The sequence below is a fragment of the Anser anser genome (genome assembly GCF_964211835.1).
Source record: "Anser anser genome assembly, chromosome: 10".
In the NCBI taxonomy this organism is placed as follows: domain Eukaryota; kingdom Metazoa; phylum Chordata; class Aves; order Anseriformes; family Anatidae; genus Anser; species Anser anser.
This window is the reverse complement of record NC_139730.1, coordinates 20,484,757-20,511,409: the sequence shown is the minus strand read 5'-3', so window position 1 is coordinate 20,511,409 and position 26,653 is coordinate 20,484,757. Positions and strand designations below refer to the sequence as shown.

Sequence of the window (26,653 nt, the reverse complement as noted above, 5' to 3'; positions counted from 1 at the left end):
TACTGTGTTCAGTTTTGGGCCCCTCACTACAAGAAGGACATGGAGGTGCTCAAGCGAGCCCAGAGAAGGGCAACAAAGCTGCTGAGGGGTCTGGAGAACAAGTCGTATGAGGAGCAGCTGAGGGAGCTGGGATTGTTTAGCCTGGAGAAGAGGAGGCTCAGGGGTGACACCTTATTGCACTCTACAGGTACCTTAAAGGAGGCTGTAGCGAGGTGGGGGTTGGTCTATTCTCCCACGTGCCTGGTGACAGGACGAGGTGGAATGGGCTAAAGTTGCACCAGGGGAGGTTTAGGTTGGATATTAGGAAGAACTTCTTTATGGAAGGGGTTGTTAGGCATCGGAATGGGCTGCCCAAGGAAGTGGTTGAGTCACCATCCCTGGAGGTCTTTAAAAGATGTTTAGATGTTGAGCTTAGTGATATGGTTTAGTGAAGGACTTGTTAGTGTTAGGTCAGAGGTTGGACTAGGTGACCTTGCAGGTCTCTTCCAACCTTGACGATTCTGTGATTCTGTCTTTGAAGGGCAGGTTTTGTGAAAGTAGGAGGTAGGTATGCAGACAATTTACGTGTTTAAAAGAAAACTGGAAACTCCCATTTCTGTTGCATCACATGCACACAACACAAACACGCATCAGCAACAAAGGAAAGTTCTGTTTTCCACCAAGTTCTTGAGCAGTTGACCTGAGGGCTGATGCTGGCTCCATGTGTTCTGCGCTATGGTCAAGGGTTTTGGGTTCAGAACCCCCCGCACAAACCCCATGGAGGAAAGTGCACAAGCTTCTGCCTTCAGGGCCCTGGCTGTCCCCAGGCACATCCTGAGCGGTGCCAAGATACTCTCGCAGTCTGTGTCAAGGTCAGAGCACTTGTAACGCACCCTGATCTAGCTCTCTACCAAGCACCTTCTTGCAAGTTTTCCATTATTTATTTAGTTCCTGTTCAGCTGTGACTTCAGTTAGAAGACACATCCCTGACACCTTTCAAGTCCCTACCCTAAACAAGGTAGATACTGGAACTTAAAAGAATGTTTTAACAACAGCGATCATATATTCCTCTGTCCTTATTCCCAGAAAAGGCAAACAGTTTGGGCTGAAAGAGCTGATTTGCAAACAACTCACATGGCAATTAGACCAGAAGCAATTAAAGAGTAGCACAAATAGAACTGCAAACTACCTTAAAAGGCAAGTTTAAGGCGACCTTAATAAGTGGTACTTCAAGTACCACTGCTGGTAAAACATTGCTCTCAGGTTAATTTTATTAATCATACCATGGCAGGACACAATATTCTCTGCTTCATCACTGTCAACTTTATTACAGAGAAAAACATGAAAATTCAAGAAACTCTCAAGAGTAACCACTTCTGGCATCCTAACGAAATTCTACACATACCACAGAGCAGTACATTGTACTGAACATGTAAACTCATTTGAGTTAGAAAAACATTCTCATAGGAAGGCATATAAAGTACTGCCCCTGAAAAGAACCAAAAGGTAAAACACCATTACCTCTTATCACAGCAACAGGATTGTAAAAGCAAGTCTTAACTGGATGACTTCAGCAGATCTATTTTTACCTGGTATGATACAAGCAACACCAGAAAAATACAATACAGATTCTTACCACACAGAAAAGATAATACAGCTTTTTATGCTGGAGAAAAAAAAAATTAATAGTACAAGATAACCATCTTCCCAATATTTAGAATCATCAGTGTCATTTCTGAGCTACTCACAAGTACAGAAGAACCTCTGGACAGTGCTATACATTACATAAGTTTATCCTCTTAGCTCCTTACATGATGCAAAGGAGTTTGGAATACCCAACAGAAAGTACTATGGAAGTGGGAGATTAGATATACGTTTAGGAAAAAACACTGCATCATACTGCCCTGCTGCACTTCCACCAATTTTCAGACCAAAATGTTTCATTAAAAATATTTGAAAATACTTTGGGAAAAGGAGGAAATCAATAAAAACAGGTAAAATACTGATCCCATATGATAATTCATCTGTTGACTCCAAAACGATCTGAACTCCAAGATGCCCATGGCACACAGCAGTAAAACAGTGGAGTCTCCTGCTACCAAGAGTTTTTATGCAAAACACTGTTCAACTGCCATTTCAGAAAGGTCAGTAAGCTCTGAACAGCTTCTAGATCCTTCTTGAAAGAGAAATCCTTCATGCTAACAGGATTATGTGCTCTGTTCTTTCTAGCCTACTTCTACACATTTTATTTCATTTTCCCAGAAAATGTGTTAATCCTTCAAGACCTAATAAGCCAAAGAAAAGAAACCAACACACATACTCCCTCTTAAAGTTTAAACAAACTCCCTGCCTATTTCACACCTCCCAACCCAAGAAATTCTAGACAAGTAGACTGCAGCACTGCTTTACCAAGACATGCACAGGGGATGAAGGTCAAGGCCAAAGCCCACTGCTTAGTAAAACTGCAAACAAGATTCCACATGGCTGCATTTTTACCAGGAACTGCTCTCAGATGTTGTCTGAGCCTATACATTCAGGTGTTAATACAGCTGTTAATTTAGGTGCTTGCTCCCTTACCAGTTTGCCCCTTCAGCCTTCCCTATAATAGATAAGTTACTCACTCTAGAAATCTCAGTCCTGTGTAGGAAAAACATTCTATTTTTCTTAAGTCTGAGGAATATAACTGTAAGGCAAAGTATGCAGAAAAAGGCATAGGACAGATTGCAAGCTTTGAAACCTTAGCCAGGAACTTCAAAAAATGTTTAATGACTATCAAGCTTTTTTGTGTGTGTGTGGTTTTTGTTTGTTTTATTAAACTGAATTTTATTAAACTACAAGAAATGTAAAGACGGTAATAGATTAAGAAAATTATGTGCTGGGCACTCTAGAAATAAAGACTAGCACAGGTACAAATCCTGCAAAACCCTTTATGTGATGTAAGCACAACATTTAGAACTGAATATTTACAGCTTAACGTACAGTATTCATACAGTGAAAAAGGTCATAGGATTTACATGAGTTACAGAAGGCTTTTTTTTTTTTTTTTTTTACTTTTTAAACAGTAGGACATTGAACAACTCCGTGCTGAAATGGTTTAAATGCATAAGGCCAGAAACAGATATTTCCATTACAGTTCATGTAATTACAAAAGTCTAATTGTATAACACAAGTCTGATTTACCAGCAGAGAAACAGTTTGCTGGAAGTTATTCCACTATAAATCAGTTTTCATTTATATAAACTGTCTCGAAGTAACAAGTAAACATTAAAGTACGCAGAACATTAAGTATATTTACAGGTTCAGTGCACTTCAGATTTCTCAACAAGGAGGTACTGAAACAGCAATAAAAAGTAGCTTTGATTGTAATAATACAAGTGGCTTGACTTAAACAAAAAAGAAATCATCAGCGCACATTAACATTCTTATGGTGATTTCATGAACATTTACCAAAACACTAGCAAACAACACTTTATTTTCCTTTACCACCAGTGCTTATTGGGTGAGAATCAATAAAACTGAAAGATAACAAAAGAATTTCCTTGTTAGCATTCAATTTCACGTTAGTATACATGAAGGAGACAATTCTATTGTAGAATCCATTTACACCACATCTGTACTGTCTGTACAATCTTTCATGTTTTAAAATAAAAACATAAGCAATTATAAATATTTTAAAGTATTAAAGATCTCATTTAACGTCTAAATAAAGATTGCTGGATTTTCAAGACTGAAGTTATTTCAGGAAGAGACAAACGTTTATCATGATTGCTGGACTGATTTAGATCTCATATGCCTTAGTGCTGCTAGTAGACACACACACACCCCACATCTGTCATTCTCAGTCATACTCAAGCTATTAATGATTAGAAAATAAAAATGAGAGTTCCCTCCACATAAATTTTCATGGACGGAGATACAAGCCAGATTAAATACGCATGATTAAGACTGACAGGCAGTGAACATACCCACAAGCCAACTACCCCAGCTCACTGCTCTCAGACTTATCTACGCAATATATCTCTGGACATACTCAAGATTCAGTGACTGCTGCAGAGCCCTGGAGAAACAGTGCAACTGAAACATGATGCAGGAAGAACTGCAGACAGGAAGTCACCTGAAGAGCCTCAGATCATACCCGAGGTGCTTCCATACAATTTCACATGCCTGCCTCCTACCAAGACCCTACTTAGATGTCAACACTTAAATGGGAAACAAAGGTAATGAGGTGTTACTCAGATCTTACTTTTAAAGCATGATTTTGTTGCTATGTAAGTTACTTGTGTCTTGTTAGGTGTCTTGTTGCCAGCAATGTTTAAAAACAATTTTAGACAAGTTCTCAAAATAATCAGGTGATCCTGGTAAGTGTTCAAGTCTGAGAACATAATAGATTTATTTTCTTTAAAGTTATATTTAAGTAGTTGCTATGAGAAATTAGAGTTGGCATCTAAAAAAGCTGCGTAATGAAAATAAATACTTTCAGTCATTTATAATAAAATTAAGAAATGTACATTACACTCAAACAGGTAACAATACTTTAATGGATTACTCCTTAGTCACTGTACAGTCCTGAGTATGTTTTTGCAGGCATGTTAGGTCATCATTCTTCCCCCACAAGTCCATATAACATATGCCATTTGGAAGAAAGTTTAATACTTCTGAAAAGCAGTATCTTAACTTAGCTTTGGTAATTATCAGTGCAACAATAGAAATCTTTCATTTGCTTTTCACAAACCAATTAATTCAAGGCAGGCACTGTTGTTATTAGGATTCTTCCATCACCTTTTGACACTGATAGAGCAGACCATCTGGAAGAGCTGAACAAGGCGATCTGAACCACAAGGCCAGCATCCCTGAGTATGTACGACAGTGCAGCAGACAGGGCACGGATGGAAGCAGCTGGCATGCCAATATTCCCTCATTACCTTAGAACAACAGAGGTCACAGAAAAAAATGAAAGAAAAAAATTAAAGAACAATTAGATATAGCTATAGTATAGTTCACAAAAACTATTTTTCTCTCAAACTTCTTTTCTCTTCTACTCTCGTCCCCAAAAACGTATGCCTCCTGCATGTAATTCCAGATTCATTTGTAGAATTGTTTCATTCCCATATTTTTGTCCTATCCAAAACTCTTCAGTGGAATAGTTTGCTCCCTTGTAAAATCTGTTGTTTGCTGTACGCTTGTACCTTGCTATCAACCTTCACAAAGGTCTGAGTAAGGCCAGTGAAGTCCTTAGGAGAGCATCCCTGCATTTACCATACACCCAGATGTTCACTGCCTTGAACTGTAAAGTACCTGCTTCCATATATTTATTTTCCTAGGAAAAATGGTTGTAAGCAACCTTACAGGTTTCACTCACCTATAATATCTACTATGTGGAGTTTCAGCTTCTGTTGCAGCGTACTCAGAGCTGCTGAGAGGGAATCTTGAGAAGGCAACATTTTTATATTCTGTTTCACATCATTGGAAAGGGACAACCACAGCTTCCCGAAGTCTTCTGTAGTCATTTCCATTGGCCTAAAGTTCAGCACAAATCACAGTAAAATAAAAAATTCTTCTGAGTAAATTTGGTCTCCTAAAAATAAATTCCATATCCAAAAGCAACTGAACAGAGCAAGCAACAAACAAATGCAGATGAGTTTAAGGAAACCGCTGCTCTTCCCAGCTTATTGTTAAAAAGTTTCTATTTTTTTTTAAAATTTAGAAATCTAAAGCAAGGAATAGATTATTCTATATAAGTAAAAGACCAAAGTGAATGACCTTGAGATACCTGCCCAATGAAAAAGTTCATCTAGCAAATAGCCTACTGAAAATAAGACTTCGCCCCCCCACGCAAGAGTTGTCTACTTTCTCACGTAATGTATGGGACTCCGCAACTGAAATAAGTGATTTGAGTACACACATTTATATTTTGTGGTATTTAAAAACAGCATGCCCTTCTTACCCTCCTGTTCATTTAGTTCTCAAAACCACATTCCACGTTTCAAGGCTATTCCAACCTGCAGCTACAGTCAGCATTCTTTCTGGGTTTGTACGTCTTCCTGGATCACCACCACCCCCCTTTTTCTTTTTTTAAAGTATGAAAATAACAAATTACTATTATTATTAGCAGTAATTTCTGTTGGATTAAAATTAGCTGCTCAAGATGAACCCTTGTATTTTCATAGTCAATACCAAAACCATCCTGCACTTGTCTAATACTTACTTGAATAGACACACTTTTTTTAAAACTGCAGCTTATTTACCTGATGAAATCCAACAATGATAAAGTTACTGAAAATTCAAGGCAAGATTCCATCTCTGACTGATAACTAATGGAGCCAGGAAGAATTCCCTGTGTACAGATTTTGTCCATCCAAACATATTTCTGGCAATGTTCCACACTCTGAGCTTCAATTACAGAGAACTGGTGGGCAGGACTCTCCAAAATCTGCATTTTCAAAAGGAATGTAGAATATTTCAATACTGCTTGTCAAGTTGTGGAAAGGGCTATGGTACAGCTATAAAACTGTGTAAGTGCTTTTTATTTCAACTGATTTTTCTTGGACTACTGTGGCCAGCAAACAGAGCTACCATTCCTCAGTTCTCATCAAGGATAATCATTAGCATCTACAAAAGCATTATGAGAATTAAAACTGAGGAAATTGACCTCTTCTTGCTATTTGACCCTTTTTTTTTTTTTTTTGAGTGATTGCTCTGAGAGGCAGAACCTGAATTCTGTAGTTCAGTCCCAAACTAAACTAATATAGAAGAGCAAGAAGCATTGCAGCATACCCAAAGCAGCTTCAATTATGTAATAAAAGCAGAATGTTGAGAAATCATCCCCAATAACGAGGATAACTTCAAGGCTGCTCAGCAGTCCTTGGCCTCTCCAAACAAACTAGCAACACAGACCACAACCATAAATACGTAGGATATTAAACGAATTACTAGGAAAAAAAAACCAAACACTAGATGTTCATTTCCTATCAATACTATGGCAGATTTATGTAAGCTAGAAATCAGAAGGAAAAAGGCTTCCTAGCTGAGGAACTGCTAATTGGTTAACTCAATTATAAACCAAACATTTGACTTAATTCTTGTCCTGTTATCACTTGCTGAGTGTCTACAAAAGGTTTTATAATTCTGTCCTTCTTCCAGTAAAATTCATGGAGTCATGCCAATATATGTTTCTTAAACAACTATTAAAAAGTTTCGTTCAAGGCAATCACATGCTTTTACCAGCTGTATTTAAATCCCAGATATAGCCACAGGATTATATAGCCCAACATCAACCACATGCGTAAGAACAAGAATGAAATATAACTGAGGTCTTTGAAAAGAAAACCAAAGCTTCACAATTTTATGATGCAGTTTTTTCCTTCACATGTCTGCCTACCAGATAAATACAAATAATGACCGCACAAGCCCAACAGCCACAGAAATAAAGTTAGTGATTTTTCTGGCAACTCAGGTCATACCATTCTGAGTGTTCCTGGTTAGGCTTGCATTCAGTTTCAAAATCAAGGAAGAAGCTGAATTCAGAACTGAAGAATCATACATATTTGTTATAGAGAAGCAAACAGTAGGAAATGAAATCAAAGTGAATAAGAAAACTGAGATGCTAAATCAAATGACATTTTAAGTTTAGTACTGAGACTTCTTTCACTACCCTTTAGGAGATAAGTAATAGCCATACCACAGGTTTTAAGGCCATTTTTAGAGAAAAAGGCACATCTATTATATTAAACTAAATATGACACACTGAAATGCAAACAAAAGCAAAAAATTCCAAGTAAATTTGAAATAATGGAAATTAAGTTTCTTACCTGAAAGTGTTCTGCTTTTTCAAACACTAAGTTCACAGCATTAAGTGCAGAACCCTTTTTATTTGAAGCAAACAAAGCGAGCAACAAAGAGTCATCTTTCCACACCTTACATAAATACAGAGCTAAGGCATCACTCTGACAAAGTTCCACTACTTCGGAGTGAGGGAGCTCTTCTAGTTCTTTTGGTAAGGAAGGGACCGACGATGTTTTGTTGGCACTTTCACACAAAGCACTTGAAGAAGGCTGAAAAATTTCAATATTACTATCAGCAAACAAAGACAACGGTGATAGCCTACTATCTGAAAGTCTGTCATTCAGCCCAGGCTTTTTAAGGGACTGAGGTGTTTCAAATGCTAAGTTATCTTCCACAGTATCTGAAGAACAGAGGGAAGGTTTTCTTAATCTTGTGTGTTTATTTCCCTCACAGTCTTCCTTGTTAACAGGCACTGTATCAAGTAAGGGACCAAAAGTTGAAGCATCACTGTTTTGGATGTCTGATGCCTCCTCACTGTTTTGGGTTTCATTTATCTTTGATTTTCTTTTGAACTTCTGAGTAGCCACGTCCATTTTCCCCATCTGAAAAAGAAAAAAAAATGGAGACGGAGGGAGCTCCCAGCAATACGCTGTGTAACTTAACAATGAAACAGAAGCAGCAAAGGCAAATAATGACCAACAAATCAGTTCAGATGACAAATACAAACAGACTGCAAACATGTTAATGGATCTAGTAACAGGCTTTTGTTAAATTTTTTAAGGGGTGTTGGATTAGTCTATAATGCAAGAATGATGCTAGGTTCTCCACAACAAATAGACAGTTCTTATTAAAAGCAGCTACGGGTAAACATTTTCTGGTTAGAACAATAAATAAATGCCAAAACGTGAGTGAAATAATTTGATAATGCTAGTCTTATAAAGATTACTTAATGGTGAATTCTTCAATCTTTCACATTATTATCATACATAAATAAAAAAGGCATTGAAATAGGATGCCAAACTAGCTTTACAGCCAAATGACTGCCAGCAGCTCTGCGCAACTGGGGTCAAAGAACAGTTGTTAGTGAAAACTGAAAACAAAACCTGAAGGTAAACAGAAGGAAGTTCTAGTCACTGAATGAAATCTACTTCAGAGGTTGTTTGGTCAAGTAGCATCCAACCAGTTCCACGTTCGTAACAAGTTATCAGATTACAAAGGTCATTTCATAGTTTTTCACTGATGTGGATCATTCACCTAGCTTTCCAAAATGCTGATTTGATCTCTATTTGCATAAAAGTATTTTTAATTGTAAATAATGTTAAATACGAACTTCAGGCTGGTAAGTCACAGAAGAATCACTTACCAGACTGACACCAGCATTTGATCCCAGCCCAACAAACAATGTCGATGCTAACTGCTGCTTTTCTTTTTCTTCCTCAGAGAAGCTGGAAACTTGATCAGACTGAGATGCAGAAGGATCAGTCACCCGTCCTGCTAGTAAGTTGCCACAAGAAGCAGCCTGTGGCTCATCTGGTTTCCCAGCTTTGCTTTCTTTCTTTGGAAGATAGCCTTCTTTGCCCCACAACTTGCTTATTCCCTCAAGTTTCAGAGTATTTGTCCTAAAAAAAAGCAAACAAAACAAGACTGTGTGAACATCATTTTCATAAAAGCATGCCAGCACTCTGCTCTAAACACCATCTGCAGGTTTGATACTCTGATATACACAGGGAGTAGTGGAACACAAATGCTTTTCTATCTGCATAAAGTTCTATGTTAATAATGTCATTCATCACTTAAAGCATCCTGCAAATGCAAATACAAATTACGCTATAAAGTAGGCATAGATACCTTCAGCCAGTAGTAGACTGCATTTGTCAACTCAGTTTCAGATTACTTTTATAACATGCTCGAATAACATTTTCAGAGTGAATACAAGCAACACAGTATCTGTATTTCTCTCCAGGAGAAAAACTGTGGGAATCTCTAAGTATCTTTAAATAGTTCCACTGCTGATTCTTTAAAAACAATGTAAGTTAATGTTAATATAAGAGGCTGAAAGTTATGAGACTTAAAAAGTATTTCTTGTAAGATGTGTTCAAGTTCTTGTACAACCTAAACTCCAATAGAGGTAAATTCAGACACAGGCTAAGTGCTGCAACTCTTTCACCTAAAAGCCTCGCTCATTTTTTTTTACACAAGCTGATTGAAAAACTCAAGAAAGGTTCCACAGTTTCCTGTATGCCCATCTACCAGGGTATAAATGATGTAACTAATTTTTATGGAACTACAAAGATAGAATTTATTGGTACTGTTCTAAAACTTAAGAGTATCTTACACAGCAAATCTTAGCCTTATTTTGATCTAAGAAGGTTTCCTTAAAAGGCACATTACTTTAAGCACATAAAAAGCAAACATGGCCTATAAAAAACTGAAAGAATCCAGAAGAAACACTTAATCATCAGTTAATCCTGTCTCAATTTTACTGCATTATCATTTAACCTGTTGCTCATGAAGAACATGAAAAAACAGTTTAACTGTGTTAGCCTATTTTCTAGTTATTTCAGTGAAGATGCTATCCTACATTTCTTCTTACATGATAGAAGTTTGCAAGTTAAATTGTATTCTTTAGTTCCATTTAATGAAGCAAAGAGGCAGCAAAGGCATATGATAATGACAAGGACATAAGTTTAAATGTATTTCATTTAAAATGAAAAGTAACTCACTCTTTATGCCCAGTCTCAGCACTGTTACCCGACGTGTCAGACCCAAAAGATAAACCAGTGGGGGACTGTCTGCCAGTGATGCCAGATGAGGACACACTTGAAGCAAATGATAAACCATAAGGTTCAAAATTCAGAGCTGCAAGACAGACAATCTTTTAGAGTTATAGTAAGGCACGAAAAGGTAAGAATTTTTTTTTTTCTGAAAATTGATATGCTGTACATATCTCAAGCTTCCCAGTCAGGATCCTATCCTCATTAAAAACAGATGTGTCCACTCTGAAGTAACTTCCATTTAGACACAAAAGGATGTACCTAAAAACATGTATTGATTTGGTAGCACTTAATTTTAATTTTACCATTTTAATTACTACAATTATACAGAACACTTTTTTAGTTTAGTATCTAGTTTAGTATCACTAAAACAACTGCCAATCCTTTCTATTTGTAGAGCAAAATACTGCACCAAATCTAGATAAATAAGCTTTTCCACTTGTTCATGCACCTACGTAACACATTTTTGAGTCCACAGCAGCATGTCCGTGTATCACCATCTGTTTTGCAAACATTCTTGACACCTTGGGTGATAACTTGCTTTCAATAAGACTGGAAAATCAGGATGCAGGACCACCCATCTTACCCATGCTTTACCAATCAAAATGTAGTCTGAATACCTTCTAAAAACTGTTTTGGACTATAACTTAACATAAACAGTCATTGTTATGTAAGAAGCAGAGCACAGACTCTTGACTACAGCCCTGAAACTACTAATGGGTGCACAGTCCCTTTCTCTTATCTCCACTCAGCCCTACACTTTCTTCTTCCCAAATAAAGAAACAAGGCAGAACTGCTGCGCATCTGGGATGAGAAAGGTCTGCTGACAAAGGAGGAGACAATACTAAGTACTAAGGAAGTGTCCTGTTCCATAAAAAAGCAAGAAGGAATGCATACGAGGGGCTTTGTGATAATCAGCAGCCATATTCAGATTCAAACGCTACCAACCTGTAAAAATTGGTTAACTATAAAGAACGTCAAAATAAACTTAGCAAAGTCACCTTCCAGAATATTTATGAGCATTCTTCCTAACCTCTATCTTACCTCCTAGATTTCTAAACCAGTGGAAGATGCTAATCAACACTTGTTATTACTGAGAAAAAACAGCAATCCAATTTAATTCTTACAATGTTTTCACTGCAAAAATGTAAGCACACTGAAAACAGTGGACTGTAAAATGGAAGTTCTGCAGTCACCTTTTTCCTGAGAAAGCTTCTCCTCTTGTCTCTGGTGATGAGGCTTATATGGCGCTGCACCATGGCTAAGTCCCTCAACCACAAACCCATCCAGAAAAGATAAGGAAGCATCTACCTACGCAGAATTAAGAAAAATGAGAAAGCGATGAATATATTTCCTATACACAAGCCTGACGTTACCAGAAGAAAACTGTCTTATCAGCAAGATTAGGATCTTCTGTCTTACTTCCCATACCTACTAGTAAAGCTGCTGTATTCCTCAGGCCTATGAAAATGTTTTATGTACAGAAATTATTAAGCAAGTCTGTTGAAAAAGATTTGTAAGTTAAATTAGCTCTTCCAATATTGACTTTTTGTCTAAAAAAGAAAAAAGTACAGAGGGGAGTTTTCTCAAAATGGCTGACCCACCATTATATGAAAATATTGAAGTCAAAAAAAAAGAGAGACCCATTCTTAAAACACCAGCAGTATCAATACTATTTTCCCTCATTCCAGTGCAAATGTTACTAGTTTCTAAATGGGAAGCAAAGCCTTTTAATCAGAAAGCTGTACCATATCACTAAAACAGGTCTACCTATAAAAAAAATCAATGTATGCAGTTGTAATTTTGTTAAAGCTACTTCAGCTTACTGAATACCATGTTCTGTACTTAATGATAGAGCCAAAGATTCATCACATCTGAAAAAGTATATTTCTCAAAACCCACTTTAAGGAGACTAAACACTGACGCTAGTCAGAACTGTCAAATAATTCATTTTGAAAACACCTTCTGCCAAATACTTAACCCCCTAGAACTACAAATTAGTTCAGGAACAACACACACTGCAGCTATCTTACCACCACATCATTGCAACTAGCATCAAATGGAAGCAAGTTTTTCATCAATACTTTGTCTTCACACAGATGCTTCAATTCAAAGGCATGTTGTCTCATGCAAGTATCTAGAGAGCTACTGAATTCTTTGATTAGTTTGTCAATCGTTTTAGAGCAGGAGGTGCGTGATGCTATCTTGGTGACTGCAGCCATAATCCATGCTTTAGTGTCAGAGGTAACAAAAGTCTTCTTCAGCAAGCTGTGTAGCCTTGTCAAAATAATTTCTGGATCAACATCTGTAGCAAGGCTGGAATATTCCCCCAAGACCTATGCACAATGAACAGAGAAAATACACACTTAAGACACAGTAGTGCATTCAGTTTTTAAGTTAGTATGTAGGAACAGATAGTAACACAAAATCCACCTCACATTCGAAAAAGTATCACAGATGCTGAAATAACTAATCTCAGAACTTCCTATTCAAATAAAAGGAAAGCAAGAGATCCTGTGTAAGGGGATACCTCTCTACCAGATTTGGACTCCTAGCATTTATTTATTTTTTAACATCTTTTTCACTTTAAAGCTGCCTACATTAAGTAACTGACCCATAACAGTACAGCAGTCAGTACCACCATGCTGGCTCCAACTGCTCCAATCTGCTACTGGTTTAATCACTGGTGTATGAAGGTCGTAACTGCTTTCAGTAGCATCAGAAAAGCAATCTGAACATCCAAATGCATATCACGAAGGCATTCCAGTCCTACTGCAGAAAACAGCTCTATCAAGCCTACACAATTGACTAAACTGTCTCCAAACTGCTTGAATGAGACAAGGTCTTAAACACGTTCTAAATGATTTCTCTATCATGGCAAATGCTTGAGACGATCTTTGTGTTTTTCTCTGTAGTTTCGAACTCTGAGTTTCTTGAAGATCAAATAGCTGTTCAAAAAGAAAGCTAAACAGTGATCAGGCCCTTACAAAAAATGGTTTGTTCATATTGCAGCCTCTTCCTTGGACGGTAGCTGAATATTAAACAAGTGCCAAAAAATACTATCACAGGACTCAGACAGTTAACTACAAGGCTAAAACTGCTTTTCATAACCGCATCTGGCCTAACTCTGATAAAGACAGAAAGGCTCTCAGCATGCAGGTAGATTCGTATGGCTGCTAAGCCATTCCAATAGTGAACTGCCTTGAAAGGGAGCACATCAGCTTTTTGATAAACTAGGACAAGTTAAATAGTTCTCATGCACCAGAAGAGGTCATTATATTTCAGTGTATTATCTCGACTTCAAGTAAAAATACAATAATCATTACTAAAACAGTTAAAAACATTTATTAAAAACATCACCACCTTTGACAGTTTGTTCACATCTGTGTGCTCAATTTTCACCATAGGTGTCTACCTTACCCAAATCATTACTTGTAGGAATTTCTGTGGATAGAATGTATTTTCCTCTTCAAGTAATGTTAAATAAGATCGTACTGCATACGTCCGTAGCTGTTCATCTTCTTTTCTATCATCAAATCCTAGAGAGGAAAACAATGCATATTTTGCTTGAAATGCAAATGCCACCTGCATCAACTACTATGTGTCAGTGTATTTTAAGAAAGCAAGCCAGACAATTAAGTAACAGATATAATTCTTCAGAGCACTCGGTGAGTTACCTTCAGCCAAAAGCCTCAGAAAGTTGTTTGGGATGTCAGGATGCAGAGCATCACCTCCAACTGAAAACACTGCATTCATTGTTTGGATGAACCACCCATTGTCAGGGGCATACCTGTCCAGATGTTAAGGAATGAAGTGCTGAGGCATAACTTTTTTTTCCTTTTTAGTTTGCTAATAAATACATCTTAAGTTGTGAATGAATAAATAAACAATAGAGTGAAAAAGAATGGTTTAAGCAGACTTCACGCAGTAGGGAGACATTCACACAAGGACTTAGTTCTGAAAACCTGCTCTATTTTGTTTCAAGCTCACACTTGTCCCATGCTAGCTTTCTAAAACCCTTTTTTTTTTTTTTTTGAGTTTATCAAGTATTATTTGATCAATGATAGATGGGCTCTTCTTTTCAGCACCGTTTTGCTGAAGAAAAATAAACATTTAGAAGTACTCCATAGAAAGCAATGTTGCTTTTTATATATTTAAAATTTAAACAGCCTTTGCTAACTCTGGAGGTTAAGAAACATTATTTTTGTCTATCCTCAAACAAATCCTGAAAATGCACACCACTGAATGGAAATTTTCAACAGTACATAAAAATGAGTACAGCTTGTTTGTTTGCTGGCTGTTTTGTTTTTGTACTACCGTCTGTGCCATACAAATGGAATGGTAAGGTACTTCCCCACTATAAACAGCTTAAAACCCAAATATCAGACAAGAATACACACAGAGAATCAAGCAATGGCAAGTCTCACAGCAATGCCCACCATATACCAAACGCCTAACCATCATTTATCTTCCATGCATAATTGATCAATCTTTATTTAAATGAAAATGTTATCTTCAAATCTATAAACCAATGAAGAGTTATCTAGCAGAGAGATCATTCTCACAATTACAGAACAGCACTCAAAATAGCAATGAGGCATCTCCCTATACAGTAGCACAGGACTTCCAAGTTTTAAATTACAAATACAAGGTTTAAATACTAAACCCCAAAGCCAAAATGAAGAATTTTGAGTGCTATTACTCCCGGAGAAATATAACACTCTAGTCATTTTTATAGAAATTTTCTTTTGCTTATTTTTTTTTTGCATTTGAAAGAGCGGAAACTGCACATATAACAACTTGATTAAAAAGATCACAAAAGATGCTTTGAAAGGTACAAATGTAACAATTGGCTGAGCTCCGACTCAAGGCTTCTAAAAAATAAAAGGATATTTCTCAGCAAGTTCTGCTACTTTGCCAGCTAAGGTGACGATAGCATATTCTTCCTTGCCTTCTCTTAAGTAGTCAAGCATCTTCTGAACTATGACAGTCACATTCTGTCCATTTGTAATTCTATAAAGAATCTCTAAAGTCTGAAAGAGAAAGCAAAAGATTTCATTGGTTCTGATGACTCAAAACAGTAATCAGGCAAAACAAAAACACCTTAGCACAATGCCAAATTGAGCAACTGTCTTTACTTGGCAAGTCTTAAATGAAGCATGCTTCTTACCTGCACAGTTTGTCTCAAGTACTGATAGAGAGAGCAGTTATAAACAATATTAATGTGACACAATATGCTTCTTACACTATTCGTTTTAGAAAACTTACCACCCATCTTACACAGTAACTTCATTGGTTGTTTTTTGAAAAATTCACTGACCTCCTTTTTAATAATAGGATCTGGGTGGTCCAGACATTCAATTATTGTCATCTGGTGCTGAAGTGCCAGATTAGGATCCTGCTGAATAACACAGGTCAGAGCCTTTAAACCTAGAATATAAGCGATTGAAAATTATATACAAGAATATGCACCATTATGGCAAAACTGAAAACTTGTTAATGAAATCATCCTTACCTAAGTATTTCAAATTAATTTTGGGTGACAAAACAAATTTTCCAATACACTTGGCAGCCTTTTCGAGTAGTTCAGATTTCGGGTGAATTGTATAAATTGTTTGGACACATTCAAACAAGATGGCTAGGGAAAAAGAAGCAAATAATATGTATTAAATAATTCTATTATGTAAAACTTAACAAGCAAACAGACATACACACTAGTATGATAAAATTACAAGACTGAATGCAGTCCACTTAATATTTTAAAGCAGTCTTGTACCTTACTCATGTGTCTACTTCCAAAGAGCTGAGTAACCCATAATTTCAGCTTTTAAGCAGATACTTTGTACACAAATACATTTCCTTTCTGCAAACAAAGGATATTCTCACTGTACATACTCCATTCAACTTAGAAATACACAGCTAACACTATAGTACAGATTTAATTACATATCCTAACAGCAGATATATTCCTTTTCTCATAATCCACTAATATAAAAGAGCAAATCATGGTCATTCTTGTTTAGGTGGCTGAAATATTGCCACACACATGCAGTGAAGCAAGAAGAGTTTGGCAGACAATTTGCCATTACTCAAAAAAAAGAATGAACTGAGAACAAAGTAGAACATAAAACGGCATGGGGACCAGTTCAGGTGTATGTTGAATCAAAATTTTTTGCACAAAAGCAACATGCACCTCAACTTTTACTGGGTGTCTGAAGTCCACAGAAGAGATTAAATTCTTACAGAATCAAAAAAGAAAACAAAACTAATACAACATTTTAGTTACAGTGTACAAAAGTGTTTGAGTAATTTAAGTGATTACATATTTCCATCACTTTGCATTCGGATCTGCTTTAGCTCATTGACTGTAACAAGGAACTGCAGTGCTGAACTAAACTGCAGAGTACCTGCTTATGTAATAACAGGATGAAAGACCATCTCCTTTTATATATATATTTTAATATATTTTAAAATAATTTAATACTTAAATATTACTATAATGATTGTTATATCTATTAATATTTCTTCATTCTTGTATTATAATATAATGAAATTATTTAATATTGTTAAATTAATATTATTTGTGGTATGTATATGTATACACACGTATACATATGCACAGACACTGATTAATTTGATTAGTCTTTGCCACTCCACGTACAACTTTGTCTTTAGAAGTTCTTCCAACCTTGAAGTCTCCTATAGTAGCTCAAGTGAGCAGACTGTGACAGTCTTTAGATTATGGATTTGAGGCAGAATATTTTTCAATAATTCATGATTTCTTAGTTACAGCAGTAAACCTAAATCATCACAAGAAATGCTGTTCCTGAGTTTAAAAACTCTGCATAGCTGAGAAAAAGGTAGAAGTGAACTGAACGATGCACAAAAAAAATATTTAATCCAAGTTAACTGTCTACAACAACCAAGAAACATACAATAACTAAGAATTTTTTGTAAAAAAGAATAATCGGTTATAATCTTCTTTGATCTGGTATCACTGAGTAATATTTTATAAAGAGTTGATTGCACGTGAACAAGAGTTACTTATCTAAATTCTGTCATTGAATAAGTCATGACAAACTGCTCACTTTGGCACCTTAAGCACTTAACACAAGTCTACAGTTTAACTTACTAACTCCAAGTGCAAACTGTCTTTATTATAAGGAAACATTCTTCCCAGTATCTTGTATGTTCTTGTCTCATAGAAGCAATAAACTGAATATACAGAACATATGACGGGTACTTTCTCACATATTATTTACTACAAGACAATACTTTCCTCCCTACACTCCTTTTTGGTGGAGCTTACACAATGTTCAGAAAATAGGTACAAAGCAGGCATTACACTAGATCTAGAGTTCTGGTCCACATTCCCCTTTTAAAGTCAGTTATAAAACGTCTCAAATTTCCTCTCCATCCCATCAGCACAGGTACTTTGGCATCACCTATGGGGCTTTACTTTAACAATAAAATAACGGTATCGAGCTTTTTTTGTCCTTAATATACTGTGAAGCGGCTCCCAGGTGTAGGGCTCTAGAACATCAGATCTGGGTGCTTAGATGCTCTAAGGTCTTGCAGAAGGGAAGGCAAAGAAAAATCCAAATAAATTACTCTGCTTCTTATTAGAAAACCTTAACAATGCAATTATTCCTTTTGATTTTGTTCTAGCAACAAATACAGCTTTCCCTGCAGAAAGGATAATGAAATGAACATAGTTTTAAAAAACTCTAAACTGAGATGTGTGCCAAAAACACCTTTTCACAGGCACTGCTATCACTGAATAAAAACAACACTTCCAGAATTAACTGTTGCTATAAAAAAAGCCATACACAGCTGTAGAGAGCTGATGCTGTCACTTGCACACGTACTGCCTTTCTTAGAGCAGAGAAAATATCAATGGCTGAAGATCTAAGCTCTAATCTAAGAAGATCTAAGATCTAATAAACAGGACTGTGTCACTAGGATTTTTCTTTCACTATTTATTTCAGCTTGGACAATGTTGAGAGCTTTCATGAAGAAGCTAATTTCCTATATTTAAGGGCAAGGGCAACACAAACATAAGATAAAGGCTTTTTAGTCAAGACAAATTCCCTCTAAATAAGTATGTTTTACTTCAGTAATAAGAAACTGCTGTTCAGAAATATATTACTTGTTCTACGATTTACTAGTCAAACACCTAAGAATACATTTGTTGTACATTAAGAACAATTAGATTTTTCAGAAGTGCTGCATATGTATTTAGCACGATCAAGTACTCATTTTCAACCTTTCCAAATACTGGTAATTATATAAAAGACCCTCACCCACCATATGTAATATTATGATTTATTTCTGCTCTTCTTAAAGATTCATCCAGAACATCATACATCAATTCGCTTGTCCTGTTTAACAAGAAATATTTAAAATTCTTATTTGCAGCATGTAGTCTTAATTTCCAAACAGCCCAAACACCAATATTAAAATCTGCAATGCAAATTATTTGTATCCACAGATTCAGTTTAAGATGTTAGAACTCTATAAGCTATCTCTAAATGACATACAACGTTTGCAGCTTTCAAAGAAACATTTACCGTATAACAAGAAAAACGCTTCCGTTTTACCATATCACAAGAAAAACAAAAGCGTTGGGTAAAAAAAAAAGGAAAAAAGATCACAGATAACTAGGCAATCCCGAAATTATACAATTTTTTAAATTATCTTTACTGTGGAACTTACCCAGTTGCCTCATAGCCTAGTAACATAATTTTCAGAAAATATATTTCAATAATATTCCTTAATTAATTGCATAGCCAATCCAGAAGCTGAGAAACTAATTTCTCTATTTAAAAAGTATCTTCTCAATGGTTAATAATGAATTAATGCATAAAAAGTACAACTCTGAAATCCTTTTACAAAAAGACAGAAAGGTTGTCTATGAGATACTGTTCATAACTATATTCTTGGTGCATTCAGAGTATTAATTACAGAGAAAGACCTGGTTACCTTGGATCATCTTTTCCTAACAGCCCTAATATTCTTAAAAGCTGAATTTGTAACCATGGCGCTGGCACACTGTGATAGTTGAAGTCAATAGGAAGCTTGCCTCCCACTACCTGCTTCAGGATCATTACAAAACTCTCTGTCAAATCCTTATATCCAGATGAGTTTTCCTACATAAGAAAGAAATACAATTCAAATACTTTAATATAGCAACTCAAAGTACAATATATAAATTGAATACAATCAAAGTGGCCAATATTTTACTTCTTTAAATCAAACTTCTACTCTCATCCCTGAACATCTACAAGCTCCTCATTTTAAAGCATTTGTTTCTTGCACTTTTGCAAAAAAAAAAAAAGTGAATTTAACTTCAAGGCAATGGAAAAAAAAAATTACAGTCAAATTATTTCAGTGAACCCTTTAACATACCGCAGAAGTTAATCTTGGTCTCTAGCTAAGGATGCAAATGACACTGATCATTTGGATTATGCAAGAAGTCAATCCGTCAAACTAGATTGAGAGCTAGTGTGAACAAATACAACATATCCATGATCACGTAAGTTAACTTGTCTAACAAGTACACTTCTGTAGCAAGATTTTGCTAAAAAGCTTCTGTACAGTATAGCGTGCTTCAAATGAAGAAACATGAATAGCTGCTGGGTTCAGATGTGCTTCTAATTCTTTGCCTACCTTAATCATTTCAAGATAAATATGCAAAGAAGCAGCCATGACTCCAACATCCCTGTCACATAAGGCTTTCCGGAACTTATCATGAATATGCTGGACTTGGTTAGGAGCAATGAGATAGAATTTATATAAAGCTTGAACAGCCTTTCTTCGGATAATTTCCCTGAAGAGAAATGAGATTTACACAAAACAAAATCAAGATGTTGTGTCCTTTAAGTACCTGACTTAGCAAAACAACTTGCACTTCTTATTTCTACAGTAAACTTACTCATAGTATGTTATCTGCTAGGTATGAAATCATATAAATAATCGAATTAAGGTTATGCATATCTGCAAATATACTTAAACCAATAAGGTTATAGAAAGAGCTTTATAAAAAAACCAAACAAGCAATGACAGGATCCCAGTCTGATTCTCCGCTTATTCTACAAATACCTACATATATTTGTTAAAAAGACTCCAGCAGACAAAGTAAATTACATTTACCTATCAAAAGTGGTTATTAAAAAAAATACCTGTTCAGTGCTCAGTCAAGGGTGCAAATAAATGAGACAAGAATAAAAGAGAAACTAAGAGGAACAATTTCTGAAAGTAATGACAAGAAAGATCAAATCAGAGAAAAAACATCAGTTTACTAAAACCACCTACAAGCTTAAGCTATTCAACCTTATGAGGCCACTTGCAGTTGTGTAAATGAATACGTACTTCGAATGTTGGAGCTTGTCTTCTATTAAGGGAAGAACAGCTGGAATCATCTCCCGTGGAAAGATCTGGCTGACAACAGTTAATGCCATGCACACCTCTACAAGGTTAGTGCTCTGTAAGTCCTATTACAAACATTGAAATAAGACAGTCATTCTTCATTTAGACTTCAATTTTGTACAGACGTAGCCCAAACTTTTTGCAAGAAGGCTGGATCCAGCTCACCTACAGCAAGCATCCTGCTGCCAGCCATGATATTGTCTACTTGAAGTGTCATCTCTCACTGAGCTAACCAGGCTCTTTCCCACTTTTATACAGTAACAAGCAACTTCTCACACTCACATTATAGAACTACATTCTTATTCTAAATTTATGTGAGATCAACAGAGAGCTACAATCAGCATTTGCTTACTGAAAGAGTTTGACGATCATAAAACTAAACTGAGTCCCTAGTTGGAGAAGTACATGAGTCACTTTACATTGAAGTTAACAGTATTCTCTCTAGTGCCTTTGATCTAGCCCAAACAATTCATAAAGAAAAGATGAGCAAGCTCAGTAATAGTACCAATTACATATTTTTACACTCAATTAAGACATTATCTATGCCCTAAAAAGAGAATGCAAATTACACATGACATTCTACAAATGAGGAAGAATTTAAAAATTCCCTATCTGTCCCAAATACAACTAAAAATAGTAGATGCAGCTCATTGTAACCTTACATCAAAGGAAGCACGGATGGATTCATGAAATAGGATTAGAATTATTTTTCAAAACAAATTAAACATGTTTAAGATTTCCAGCTCACATCAGTATTTACTCCAGCCATTTACCACAGTGAGGTTTCAGTGCTTGTTTTGGTTTAGCTCTTTGAGGACTCTTATTTCTCACTTCTTTCCGTAACCCTACCAGTTTCAAAACAGATTTTTAAAGATTATGTTTCCATCACAACAGCAAAACAAGTACCATTTTCAGTTTATAAGTTTCTGTGACTTCTACCTACTGTGACATCAAAGTAATCACTACATATAAGGGATGTAAGTTACAATTGTTCCATGTACTAATACAGAAGATGACACCTATGAAATATTACTAGGTAATGGATTTTCAGTGTCACTCCAAAGCATATTTTCAGTTTATCAAAATAACTCAAAGAAGCCAACGGATACTTTATGTCAACTAAAAGCAATTCATTCCAATATGTATGCATGGCTCCTTCTGGAGTTTAAAACTATAAGCAAAGTTTGATGGTATTTCTCCTGGGTAAAATTTAAGAAAATATGGATTCAATAAAACAAATGCCAAGATTAAACAAAAAAGAGATATAACTAGTGAGTACACAACTGAGATGCGTGGCTTAAAATGGAAGAATTGGTCCAAGGTTAGTTAACCTCCAAACCTTCAAAAGCACTGTACCTTCACAACTGTGTTGACAAGTAGAAGCAGCAGTTCATGATTTTCATGGAGAAATAAAGAAACAGCCAAGTAACCTATAAAAGAAAGCAGCCTCCATTACTACTTACAATCAATAAGCAACTTCAAGATAGAAAACTTAAGCATGTCTGTAATACAAGAAGAGTTAACTCAAAAAAAAAAAGTAGTTAAAAAGCCACTGATGGATGGCAGTAGCTCATGTTTTAAGAATCAAGACTTCCTTTTCTTTCCAAGCAAACCTACTGTATTTAAGTTGCAGTAAAGCTCGATAAGTAATGGCTAAGAAACCACTTTCTGTGAGAAGTAAGATACTGTTAGGAGCTAGAGAGCAGTAAAGAACATCGTGAGAAATCACTTTCTACATAGTGAATGTCTCCTCTGCTGACAAAAGTATATTCCTAATCAAATGCACTTCCTTATATTTGTTTCTCTTTCTTCAAAAGATAAAGTTCAGTTTCGAATATAATTCTGCACTCCAAGTTGAACATAACATTATTTCACCACCCTATGCCAAAGCCTCCCTGGTTATTTATTAACAAAGAAGAAACAATTCCAAAAGCCCAGAAGAGAAGCCTACCAGAAACCTTTTTCTTCAGAGAAAGAAAATCCTCTTCCTTTCAAACTAAGGGAGTTAAAGCAGGGACTAGGAGAGTGTGTCACCACTCAGACATATACTGTAATTATTTGTATTAGAGGTGGATCTTAGTCAGGAAAGGCTTGGCTCTTTTAGGACTTAGAGATCAAAATGAACAACTTAAATTGTAGTGTCTGGACTATCAGACACTTGAACCTACCTGCTTGTGGAACTACGCTTCATCAGTTTAGCAAACCTGTAAAAATGTAGTTCACTTTCATTCATCGAGGCTAATATTGAGTAAGAGAATAACTTAATAATATCTTAATTAAATCAACTGACAACGGTTCCTTAAAGACCTTGGTATATGGCACCAAGAACAGACAAGGTCAACCTTATGTATCACACACAGCTGCAAAGCAAAATAAACAAACAAACCACATACACTCTTGATAACATCTTTTTGTCAGATCAAAGCTTAAGGGCTCTTTGTGTCTGGGGAACTTTAAGTCCCTTCATTTAAAAAAAAAAAGTTGCTTCACCAAAACCTACTTAAAAGGAACCCTAGCATGGCAAGGTCTCAAACTGATTAAACTGATTAATAACAAGACACACTGGTTCTTGACACTTACAGAGGTCATATAAAGTTTTCTTCAAAACAGCTTACCACCTGCCCTCCCAGGTTTGGTGAAGATTGAAAATCTTAGTCACTACCAGAGCATCTGTGCACTGGCTTTCATTATTCGGGGAAAAAACAACTTTAAATCATCACTTGTAACGCATTTTCTCAGAAACTCCAATACTTGAGTGGATGATCCAGATGAAATTCAAACAAAGGATATCAAACAAGCATATCCCGCAAGACACTGCCTTCCTTCTGTGTATGCAGACATAGTATTGCTTGGAGTTAAACCATTTTCTCTGCAAACAAGAAGAAATGTCTTCACTAGGCAGTTGAACCAGCAACTGCAAGAAATTCTCCAGACGAGACAGGCTCACAGCTACTTCAAACAAAATCTAGTCGAAAATGTTTTATAGCCACACGGGCAGGGAAGGAAATCAGCTCCATGAAAATTCAAAGAAATCTGAAATAGCCTTTCAGATTTCTTCAAGAACTTCTACACCTATGCTCTACGGATCTCACCATTTGACTCATTTCTTACAACTGTAATATTCTTTAGTTTAGAAACAATCACCAAAGCAGATAAAAATATTTCATTTATTGCTGTTAGCAAAGTGGCCTTAAGCTCGTTACAAAAATTCTAAAGAAATATCTGCAAGTTAAATGCTGGAAAACCAGTACTGTGCTTGCAGTAATTGTCTGACATCAACAGTTTGTTCTAACTTTGTACTCTAATGCTCAAAACAAAGTCTGATCCTGACAGAAACTCATATTCAGCTTAGATTTAGTTTTTAGCTGTGTTTCTTGGAAATTACTTGTTTATTAGTGCTGCATTTCAAAACACTGAAAGAACAACCAATGACTTATTTTCCCTTGCCTTCCATTATAAAAGTTCACAAACTAGGGATTTAGTTGTTTTCAGAAAGAGGAAAGACTACAAAATGAAACCATGAAAGTAGAAGAACACTTTGAATAAGCTGTATTTTTACATGAGTTATAAGTTCTACGAAACTTTAAGAACACTGTTTGAAAACATTACAGGGCTACAACCGCATACACGTACCAACTCTTTTCTCCAAAAGATTTCCTTGCTGTGCAAGCTTGATTGCATGGATATATCCAAAGGAAGATTCATATCCCAGCATTTCACAATAGATGAGTCTCACCATACATTCTTTCATCAGTCTCTGAAATACCAAAAGTAAATTATTGAAGGTTTCTAGTCAGCCTTGTTTCACGTTCTTCTTCGCTGCTCTAATGGAGTGGAGGAGTCCGATATGTAGCTTCATAGACGTTTCCTATATATACATTCACAAAACCAGGGTGTTTCTAATTTTTTTGTTGTTGTTATAAACATTCTTTTGTGAATCAATAATGATTTTTGACCACAACAGCAGAACTCTCCATATAGGTTCCTCAAAGCTGTTATCTAATTTTGATTACCATGCATATAATCAACACCAAATTATAACTTAAAAAATATTATGAAATTATCTAAGTGTTAGATATCACACTGTTAACGCAATCTTTAACCAGTCACTACACTACTGACCTAGGATGGGTTACCACTATATATGAAGTAAGACTTTATTTTTTCCTTCAAATCTGCACTAATTAACCCAAACCAGACATATACATCAAGTCCTAGAACTCAGACGTGAGCAACAGCACATACGACAAAGCAGAGCTTCTTACATTGCAAAAACTACTTATAAGAACAATGTCAGACTGCAGAGAACATTATTTGATAGAAATACTTCATCACACAACTTTTTTCCTACATTATTTGAGAGCACAGTATGACCTGACTCTGAATATGATATTGTCCCAATTTGTTAATAAAGAATAGAATGACAGTACCCTCACTATTTTAACCAGGCTCCAAATACATTGACATCTGTACTTTTTAATGGTGATGATTATGTGTCTATGCTGTAGATAATCTGTTCACAAGGCAAAAAGAGTGGGGTGCACTGTTTCCTTCGCTTTGTGTCCACTGCTCCTGCAGACTAACAGGACTTACAAGCGTAGTGGTAGGGGCAGAAACCATTGCTTTCAAACTGGCTATCTCCTGCTGGATTAGCTTTTCTTCTTCCTAGAAAAAGAAATTAATCCTACTTTAAACCTTACATAAGTTTGGAGGCGAAACATGAAGTAAATAATGGTTATTCATTTACGAGGATCTCACAGGCTGCTCAGCACCAGCGCACCCTCACCACCGAGGGCAGAGCCACGCTCCCTGCTGCAGGCACGGAGCACCGCTGCTGATACCCACCCACGTCCCACGTCCCGCCCCGCAGCCCCCCACGATGTGGGGGCACATCCACCGCCGGGCTCGTAGCCCACCCAGCCGCAGCCCCGGGGACCCGGAGCCTCTGTGGGGCGAGAGGGAAGGAGGAGGGAGCAAGGCCCCGGCGCGTACATGCTTGGAGGTGAGCGCCGTGATGCTCCTGATGAGGCTGCCGAGCCGCGAGGTGGCCGGCAGGCGGCCGGGGCCGGCAGCGGGGTGCTGCGGGCCCAGCAGGGCGGGCAGCGCGCTCAGCGTGCGCTCCACCACGTCGCTCATGGCGCCGCCTGCCGCGCCGCCCGGAAGTCAGGGGCCCGGCCCGCGACGAGGCCGCGTCCACCTCGGCGCCCGCTTCCGGGGCCGCCCCGCGGCGGGACAACGCACGGGGCCGCCAGGGGGCGCTGCGGCGGGAGCCGGGGTGGGAGGGGCTCGGTGGGCGGGGCTAGATTGTGGGCGGGGTGGCGGTGCGCGGGGCTCGCTGCCCTGGGGGGCCGTGAGGGGAGGCCCCGCCCCTTTTCCGTGCAAGGGGCTCGCCGGAACGAAATTCGCTCGACTTTTTCTCGTTTTTCTCTCAGCCCAAAAGAGCTTTGGTGGGGGCAGTGGTTGGATGGATTTTTCTTCTAGCAGTGGTGGGAGAGAAGCTGAGGTGGTCAAATTGCAAAGAAAAAATCTCTGGAGAAAAAAAAACGGAGAAAAAAGATTCTCTGTCCCCAAGACACGGCAGGTAAAGAAACCGTGAAGGTGGTGGGAGCCAGGGGCTGGCTTCCTGTCAGAAAAACAGCCGAACAAAGGCAGGCTGAGGGCAGAAGCTTTAAAATTGTTAAACTTGGTGT

The 26,653-nt window shown here is 37.1% G+C and overlaps 1 protein-coding gene across 7 annotated transcripts; it reads right to left on the bottom strand.

Moving 5' to 3' along the window:
- Positions 1-2,892: 2,892 nt before the first annotated feature.
- AP4E1 (adaptor related protein complex 4 subunit epsilon 1) lies at positions 2,893-26,160 on the bottom strand. Of its 7 annotated transcripts, none has more exons than XM_083850062.1 (21): positions 25,956-26,160; positions 25,557-25,628; positions 24,597-24,720; positions 22,320-22,393; positions 20,907-21,028; positions 20,205-20,364; positions 19,518-19,684; positions 18,843-18,916; positions 16,051-16,173; positions 15,856-15,965; positions 15,429-15,568; positions 14,213-14,325; positions 13,956-14,074; positions 12,569-12,871; positions 11,732-11,846; positions 10,485-10,620; positions 9,125-9,380; positions 7,788-8,363; positions 6,225-6,409; positions 5,339-5,496; positions 2,893-4,901 (listed from the first exon to the last, which is right to left on the bottom strand). In XM_083850062.1, the coding sequence occupies exons 1-21, from the start codon at positions 26,097-26,099 to the stop codon at positions 4,741-4,743; spliced, it is 3,432 nt and encodes a 1,143-aa protein (XP_083706188.1). In that variant the 5' UTR covers positions 26,100-26,160; the 3' UTR covers positions 2,893-4,740. The 7 variants fall into 7 exon arrangements, with proteins under 7 accessions (XP_083706188.1, XP_083706189.1, XP_083706191.1 ...); XM_083850063.1 differs by having other exon boundaries at positions 25,394-25,628; positions 25,956-26,032; XM_083850065.1 differs by lacking the exons at positions 25,557-25,628; positions 25,956-26,160 and adding exons at positions 23,132-23,167; positions 23,544-23,832.
- Between the last annotated feature and the right edge of the window lie 493 nt (positions 26,161-26,653).

Bases quoted from the DNA above. Each gene is read 5' to 3' on its own strand.
- AP4E1 (XM_083850062.1), bottom strand. From the start codon at position 26,099: ATGAGCGACGTGGTGGAGCGCACGCTGAGCGCGCTGCCCGCCCTGCTG. The intron at 16,174-18,842 runs GTGGGTGAGGGT...CTTTTTCCCTAG, and splicing joins AAATCATAATATTACATATG to CCATCTTGTTTGAATGTGTC. The intron at 12,872-13,955 runs GTAAGGTAGACA...CATTGTGCATAG, and splicing joins TCCTACAAGTAATGATTTGG to GTCTTGGGGGAATATTCCAG.